The following is an 8,509-nucleotide window of genomic DNA, read 5'->3' on the forward strand; positions in this document are numbered from 1 at the left end:
CTAGCGAAGACGGCAATGAGACGCGGCTGTGGGAGGAGAACAAACGGTCTCGAAGGACGAGTTCGCCGAGGAGTCGCCCGTACCTGTGAAGACGACAAACTGCGGGGAGGAGATGGACCGGCGTCGGTCCGTTGGGTGCGCAGCGGCGGCACGTTCCGTTGGCGGCGGCGGAGGCGCGTTGCGTCACCTAAACCCTAGCGAAGTGGGCGGGGGCTTCTAACAGAAGCGAACTGCGGGCCGCTTCCTGCGGACTGTGGGCGGTCGGCTTCTAACTGAAGCGCGGCGCCCAGAAGCGGAGCGAAAATTTCTGCGTTTGGTTGCAGCTTCTGCTTCTGGCGGCCAGAAGCCGCCCAGAAGCTGAACCAAACGGCACCAAGATTGTTCTTCCCAGGCAACCAGAGTTGCAGCACAAGTTAATGGTTCGGTCTAGGCAAGATGCTGAAATTTAGAGGGGCATGTCTTCTAGTTTCTCCATCAGTAGAGAACATGTCCAGTTGAGAGCACCTCATTTTCTATACCATCTCAGCCCCTGTGATGTAGATAATTGTTTGAGGTATTCTAATTGTACTGTCAAAATCAAAAGCACTTTTTGAACATGGTCCTGGTCGCAAATTAAGTATCGTCCCAAAACAAGATTTAGTAGCATATTCGTTGTTGCATTTTCGTTATTTTTTTCCTGGGTACCCTACCTAGATTACTTATTTCTGAAGTCTCGTATAATTTATAGCTCTGTTGAGCAAATCAGTGACATACTGCTAGTAGGTTTACCTTATGTAGCATGTTTCCATAATGCAGACTGCAAAAAGGAATTTGCTCAGAAATAGTTTTGGCGATCCAAGTTGGCAAGAAATAAGGTACTTCGCAACAATCCCCTGTCCCGTTCCATGCAGCAAATATGCTTCCTTTTTTTCAGTTCAGTACAACTGGCCTATCTTTCCTGTATCTGCATCAATCATGGCTGCCGCAGGCAATGTTTATACATTACTACCCGAGCACACAATGGAATGCCTGAGCGAAAACCACCAGAATCAATCGAAAACTAACTGGTCCGAACCAGCTGTTCATATGGTGACGAAGCATCTCTAATCTGTGCACAAAAGAATCAGTACAGCTTGCTGAATTCAGTCTCCTGTGTTGGTTCACCAATCCGGGAGAAGAACGGATCCCTCTCGAGCATGGTCTGCAGTGAGTCCATCATCCTCACCACGGATGCCCACAAGAATGGCGCAGAGCAAAATGCGTATCCAAAGACTGCGAGAGCCCTCACAACACCATCATGGTACCATGGGAACGCCATAACGAAGAGCATCCCCACAATTGCGAGCCACGTTGTAAGCACGTCAAGTGGCGGGAGCAGAAAAACGTTGATAACGAGCACCGACAACGCGAGCGCGCCAAACAGGTAGACGGACCAGCCCATGATCGGGTGAACTGTGCGTGGGATCACAAAGAATGGAATGGAGTACGCAGCCACCATAGCCACAATTGCAGTTAGCTTGATCAGCCACTGCACCAGGGCACTTTGCTTCTCAGGCCGCCGGTTGTAGCACAGTTTGGTCATCCCTGGCCTTGCCAGTCTGGTGACCGTTATGATAACTATGTACATTAAAACCTCCATCAGGATCACTGGCATTTCAGAAGCATACCTGTGAAACGTAAGCAGGTAACTGTTAAGTGGATAGAACAGACGATGAATTTCCTGTCTTCTCAGCTCAGATACATAATTTACTTCTGTGTTGTTTTATTGACTCACCCAAGATCGTCCCAGCGCTGCTTGTGCCAGGAAAGTCCTAGTGGCAAGACCGGCCATGACCACCAGTACCAAGGTTTAAACCAAGGTGCGCTGGGGAATGTGATAACACTGTTTGGCCCACACGGGACATGCCAATGTAGCTTGAGATCTGCAGTGTTCAATGAAAAGGGTGGTTGAAATTTTCAGAAGCAGTCGCCACAAGCAGGTGCATTGGTATTGAAGCTCTGTAACTTGCATCACTCACAGTAGTAGGATGCATCCATTTGATAGCCGAGAGGAAGGCGATAGGTCCCATTGAGCTTTGTGCCATTCTCAGGAGGGTGAAACATTGGTTTATCGAGCAAGTCTGGGTAGCACCCAACCAAAAAGCCCTGGTCAGCACCATCAGAGTTTTCACGGCCGGTCTCCAGGTCATGAAGCATGCCCTTGAATACATCAATAGAAGGCTGCAGATTGAAGAAGAATCCAGTGTTAGTCTAGTTAGCCATTAAATGTTTGAGTCGAAACATATCTCAGTGTGTGAGTTTAACAAGAATCAATTTATGGATGGTGGGCACTGTCTATGGATCATTCACACTGGGCGATGGTTACTTCATCTTTGGGGGTGTCAACGCATACTCAAATTCTATCGGTTTGTAATTGGAATATGACTAATTTGCTTATGTGGTGAGAGCTGAGCCACTAGATCGCGAGTTCGAAGCAGCTTCTCCACATTTGCGGGAGAAGGCTTGACTCGGATTATACCATCCCTAGATCCACTGATATGGGAGCCTTCGACACTGGGCCTATCCTTTATAACTGGCATATGACTAATTTATGCAATTATTAATACAGTTGTATATGCAGGGAGATTGGTTCAATTTAAGATACATACTGTTACTAGACTAAAAGAGGTTTTGTATGACGGCTAGGTGCCTAGGTCAGTCAACAAGTCCTCACGATTTCAAGCAAAATGACAGGTTGTATCACAATAAAAGTTTGGGACATACCTGGAGCACGAAAAGACCAGTGTGGAAGTAGCACGGGTTGATGAACACAGCACAGAACTGTCCACACTGGAATAGCTCGTCTGTGTTCTGGAGGAAGATGTTATCAGAATCAATCATGACGACACGCTCATAGTCCACCAGGGTCCACGCATAAAGCTTGTTCAGTGTCAACTTGAACCTCTTGTTGGTCCCTCCTAGGTTGCCCTCATAAGGATTCCTGAGGTTCTCCACTATCACCACCCTCATGCCATCCTCTTCTGTCCTGCATAAGTCCCCCCCAAGCATTGTCAATAGGTGTTCCATTTCATTCCACATCTTGCAGTAAAAAGAAAAAAACTCCTAGTTTGTTGAAACAAATATTCCTATGGAAGTAAAACGAGTACTAAATGTTTTGTTGACCGTTGTGAAATGATGAAGCCATGTCTTGTGAAATGATAGCTATTAATAATAAGCTATCAGACGTACGCGCTGGCCAACTGCGCCACCACCCCGATGTTACCAATCGCTGTTAATCACTTGGGATTTTGACTTTGTCGCTATTTCTTTAGTAGATGATATAAATGTATTACTAGCTAGGAACCTGGTCAGACAAACTACGTAAAACATTTATTTTCCTACAAAAGAAAATCCACTGTGCCGTCACTAAATAAAGAAAAAGGACGTTGACCAGTGTAATTGGACAGCAGACAATTTAAAACTATCCATGTTGCAATGCAACCAGAGACAGGAAGCCAGTAGTCAAGGCTTCCTCTCTGCAAGTGGTCCCTGTTCCACTCCCAAAGCTGCAAACCAAACCATCGCCTTCAGTTTCCACTGTAGCTTGTACCGCAACGATACGCCGCGGGTTTGCAGTGCGCCAGTGCGTAATAACAATCGAATTAATTACAGCTAAAAAATGGGCCAGGGAAGGTTTTCCTAGGAACGGCTCCAAACTCTGGATTCGCTATTGTGGTCGATGTCGATCAAACAGTACCCTACCCTCCAGGGGAGTCGAACAGCGGAGACGCGTAGAAGGGGAGGAGGAGGCGGAGGCAGCACTCACATTGCGCGGACCCAGTCGCGCGGCACGTCGGCGGAGGCGATGAGGACGCGGTCGGCGTCGGCGCGGACCCGGGTGAGCGAGCGCATCATGACGCGCACGGCGACGTAGAACTCGTAGTCCCGCGGCGTGCCCATGTACATCATCGCGGCGTACGCGTGGCGGTGCCGCGGCGGCGGGCCCTGCACCCGCGCCAGGCCCCGCCCCTCGCGCGCCGCCACCGCCGCGGTCACCGCGAGCAGCAGGACGAGGAGGAGCGCCGCGGTCGCGAGCCGGAGCCGGAGCCGCCTGGCGACCGGCGGCAGCCCCGCCATCGCCGCTGTGGCGCTGTCGCAGTCCCACGCGAGGGTCGCCTCAACAACCAGGCCTGGTGATCAGCGGCGGTGGGCTCGCTTGCGAGGCGCTGCTGGCCTTGCGAGGCAGTCGGCACCGCTCGCTGATGGTGTTGGGAGGAGGGGAGGTTAGAGGGGGAGGAGATGCTTGGATGCGTCGGCTCGAGGCTTCTGGTTGGCAAAAGCAAGAGAAGAACGCTCGGTCCAAGAGGGAGGGAGGGAGGGAGGGAAGGTCAGAGCAGAGGGGAGGTGAAACGGGGCGGCGTTTATTTATGAGTTCTCGTAGAGAGACCGAGACCTGCCGGAGCAGCAGATACTTTCCCCTTGTCCCGGTCCGGCGTACGACGCTCGGTACGCCCCCACCTGGTACGTGTCTGACACGCGGGACTGGGTCCCTGGTTGGCCCGGCCCCGCAGCGACGGCGACGCGTGGAGTGGCCGCGGCTAAAGCAAAGGCCAACAACGGCAACAACGCCTCCGTCGTCCGTCCCTCCTCGGCATACCGGACCGCCTGTGCAAGTGCAACGTGAGGGCGCGGAGCGGAGACGAGGAGGGAGTAGACTGGGTGGTGCGTTGCGCCGCTGCGCGGTGGGTTGGTGGGACGGCCCGGATTGACCGGACCCGTTCTACACGCGCTCGACGACTCTATACGTCGTACTCGTAGTACAGGTGGTGGCGAGTCGCGAGTGGCAACTCACAGCTCCAGCATGCGGGTGAAGGGCCTAAGGGCATGTACAGTGGAGAGACACCAAAACGGTTCTCCAAGCACAGGAGACAACTAAGAGACTCTATTGTACAATAGAGTGTCTATAAACGTAGTCTATTAATAAATACAGAATTAAATGTATTTGTATAGCATCAGATCGATAGAACAGACGACAAATTCGTACAGTGGGAAGTGAGGCGTCTGTTGTTACTTGGTTTACGAGCCAGAGGCGTCTCTTCACGGAGAGACGGCTCTAAGATTTTTTTGCAAATAACCCCCTAAAACACCTTAAGAGCCCCCACATTAAACACCACTGTACATGCCCTAATAGCTGGCTGTCCGGTTGATGAATGGGCGCACTTAGCTCTGTTGATTCGCCTACCGGAGATAGATGTAAATATATCTAGTTAAGTTTTAGCTGGCAAACCTTTAGGCAACTAATCCGTAGCTAAGATAAATCTAAACAGAACTTTGTTTTTGTCTTTCTTGCGAAAAGCGACCAGAGTTTTACGCCTCGATGGGTACTATATAAAAAAATAAAGCTACTAGGCCAGCTGCAGTGGATGGCGTTTTGGCTGGACTTCAGTATTATTGTCGTTCCGATTTTGGCAACTGACGGTCCCATGGTTATAAAACAGCCGGGAGGGACGCGGGATCAGATCATCCAGTCAATTCCCAGCACGGCAACGGCTACCGTGTCATACTGTCACCGTTCGCATTGGCGGAGCTAGAATTATGATACAAGGGAGTGAGTAATTCATAAATAATATAATATGAAAAAATATTGTATGATATATATATACACACAATATAATGGTAAAGCTAGAGCAAATTTAATACTATCTCCAGCAGATTCCTTATCTTACTCCCTATTTCCAACATCACGCTGCGAACAATGTAATCTACGTACAGTTCCAAAAACAGTACTTACACGTTCTGCTGGAGATGGCCTAAGACTACTCGTGTAAGCTGGAGATGGCCTAAGACTATTTTATAGATACATTGATATTAGATGATCGGGACGCATGTAAGGTAAAAATTTACTCACTATAACTAGTTTTGTATGCAACATAAGAAGCACCTAGTATATACCATATACTAATTTTAGCGTAGTCATACAAAGACGGTTACAAGATGCAGGCACATAATAGAAGGATGCAGACCCATTAGGATATCACCCATGCGCACAAAACACATCAATACACGCGTTTGCAATAAGTGCATCCTCTCTACAGTGGCTCCGTTCATTCGCATTGCTACCACCAACAACCTCTGAATCCACTGGCTAAAATTTTAGTCCCTGTCACATGGAATATTCGGATGCCAACTAATTACACAAACGAGGATTAAACGATAAGAAAAATCTGTTAAACCTAATTAGTTTATGATTCACTCCTGTGACACTACAGTAAATATTTGCCAATCATGTATTAATTAGGCTTAGTAACTTTGTCGAGTCGTTTATTAATCTTTAGTTGTATGGTTATTTTTATAATTAGATACATTTAATATTTAGATATGATATTGTCGGCGTTTCGAGACCGGGGGGTCCCTGGGCCGACGAGTGAATGTCGCTGTGTGCCCCAGCCCAGATGGGTCGAGCGCGAGGGCGAGCACGAAAGGGGGAGAGCGAGGCGGCCGGAGACCGGCGTGAGAGAGGTGGGAATCCCGCGGCCTTCGTGTTCGTCCCGCGCCCAGGTCGGGTGCGCTTGCAGTAGGGGGTTACAAGCGTCCACGCGGGAGAGGGAACGAGCGGCCCCAAGCGAGCGCCTGTCTCGTCCTCGTCCCCGCGCGGCCAACCCTCTCTAAGAGGGCCCTGGTCCTTCCTTTTATAGGCGCAAGGAGAGGATCCAGGTGTACAATGGGGGGTGTAGCAGAGTGCTACGTGTCTAGCGGAGGAGAGCTAGCGCCCTAAGTACATGCCGTCGTGGCAGCCGGAGAGATTTTGGCACCCAGCTGGTGTGATGTCGTGGCCGTCGGAGGAGCGATGGAGCCTGGCGGAGGGACAGCTGTCGGAGCGGTTGAGTCCTTGCTGACGTCCTCTTGCTTCCGTAAGGGGGCTGAGAGCCGCCGCCGTCACAGGGTACGCGGGGCGCCATCATTGCCTATCCGGCGGAGCTAGCCAGATGGGACGCCGGTCTCGTTCCCTGCGACCCGAGTCAGCTCGGGGTAGGGTGATGATGGCGCCTCCTGTTGACGTGGCTGGTCTACGCCCTAGGTTGGGCGATGTGGAAGCTCCTCCGAGGCCGAGGTCGAGTCTGTCTTCCGTGGTCGAGGTCGAGTCCGAGCCCCTAGGTCGGGCGAGGCGGAGTTCGTCGTCTTCTAGGGCTGAGCCCAAGTCCGAGCCCTGGGTCGGGCGGAGCGGAGTTCGCCGTCTTCCGGGACTTAGCCCGAGTCCGAGCCCTGGGTCGGGCGGAGCGGAGTTCGCCGTCTTCCGGGACTTAGCCCGTGTCCGAGCCCTGGGTCGGACGGAGCGGAGTTCGCCGTCTTCCGGGACTTAGCCCGTGTCCGAGCCCTGGGTCGGGCGGAGCGGAGTTCGCCGTCTTCCGGGACTTAGCCCGTGTCCGAGCCCTGGGTCGGGCGGAGCGGAGTTCGCCGTCTTCCGGGACTTAGCCCGAGTCCGAGCCCTAGGTCGGGCGGAGCGGAGTTCGCCGTCTTCCGGGACTTAGCCCGAGTCCGAGCCCTGGGTCGGGCGGAGCAGAGCTTCCTATGATGCCTTTGGCAGGGCCTGACTGCCTGTCAGTCTCACTCTATCAAGTGGCACCGCAGTCGGAGTGGCGCAGGCGGCGCTGTCCTCCTGCCAGATCGGTCAGTGGAGCGGCGAAGTGACGGCGGTCACTTCGGCTCTGTCGGCTGGGGGGCGCGCGTCAGGATAAAGGTGTTAGGCCACCTTTGCATTAAATGCTCGATTTGGTCGGTTGGTGCGGTGATTTGGTCAGGGTTGCTTCTTAGCGAAGGCAGGGCCTCGGGCGAGCCGGAAATATGTTCGCCGTTGGAGGGGGGCCTCGGGCGAGACGGAAATCCTCCGGGGTCGGCTGCCCTTGTCCGAGGCTAGGCTCGGGCGAGGCGTGATTGAGTCGCTCGAATGGACTGATCCCTGACTTAATCGCACCCATCAGGCCTTTGCAACTTTATGCTGATGGGGGTTACCAGCTGAGAATTAGGAGCCTTGAGGGTACCCCTAATTATGGTCCCCGACAGTAGCCCCCGAGCCTCGAAGGGAGTGTTAGCACTCGCTTGGAGGCTCTCGTCGCACTTTTTTGCAAGGGGACCAGCCTTTCTCGGTTGCGTTTTGTTCTCGCGCGAGCGCACCCGCCGGGTGTAGCCCCCGAGGCCTCGGAGGAGTGGTTTTACTCCTTCGAGGTCTTAATGCCTCGCGTAATGCTTCGGCTGGCCTGGTCGTTCCCTCATGCGAGCTGGCCGTAACCCGGGTGTACGGTCGGGTCCCAAGTTCTCGGGCTGGTATGTTGACGCTGTCAACGGTTTGCCGGAGCCTGGTTTGCGAGAGCAGCCCCCGAGCCTCTGCACAGGGCGAGAGGGCGATCAGGGACAGACTCAGCTTTTTGACATACGCCCCTGCGTCGCCTTTCCGCAAGGAGGGGGGGGGGAAAGCGCCATGTTGCCCTCGATGGGCGCCGAACATGGTGTCTCCGGTGAGCTGCAAGCGGGTAATCCGAGTGGACGTCCATGC

The 8,509-nt window shown here is 52.8% G+C and overlaps 1 protein-coding gene across 1 annotated transcript; it reads right to left on the reverse strand.

The window, feature by feature from the left end:
• Positions 1-856: 856 nt before the first annotated feature.
• Positions 857-4,353, reverse strand: LOC100281722 (uncharacterized). The gene is made up of 5 exons (NM_001154642.3): positions 3,785-4,353; positions 2,743-3,004; positions 1,998-2,199; positions 1,754-1,901; positions 857-1,646 (listed from the first exon to the last, which is right to left on the reverse strand). Exons 1-5 carry the CDS (start codon positions 4,093-4,095, stop codon positions 1,103-1,105), a joined length of 1,467 nt encoding a protein of 488 aa, NP_001148114.2. The 5' UTR covers positions 4,096-4,353; the 3' UTR covers positions 857-1,102.
• Positions 4,354-8,509: the final 4,156 nt, after the last annotated feature.

The sequence above is a fragment of the Zea mays genome, chromosome 9 (genome assembly GCF_902167145.1).
Source record: "Zea mays cultivar B73 chromosome 9, Zm-B73-REFERENCE-NAM-5.0, whole genome shotgun sequence".
Classification (NCBI taxonomy): Eukaryota; Viridiplantae; Streptophyta; class Magnoliopsida; order Poales; family Poaceae; genus Zea; species Zea mays.

What these genes read in the sequence shown, in the direction of transcription:
- LOC100281722 (NM_001154642.3), bottom strand. Translation starts at nt 4,095, where the DNA reads ATGGCGGGGCTGCCGCCGGTCGCCAGGCGGCTCCGGCTCCGGCTCGCG. An exon ending in CGCGACTGGGTCCGCGCAAT is followed by an intron (nt 3,005 to 3,784) that starts GTGAGTGCTGCC and finishes GGACTTATGCAG; the next exon opens with GACAGAAGAGGATGGCATGA. An exon ending in AATGGATGCATCCTACTACT is followed by an intron (nt 1,902 to 1,997) that starts GTGAGTGATGCA and finishes TGAACACTGCAG; the next exon opens with ATCTCAAGCTACATTGGCAT.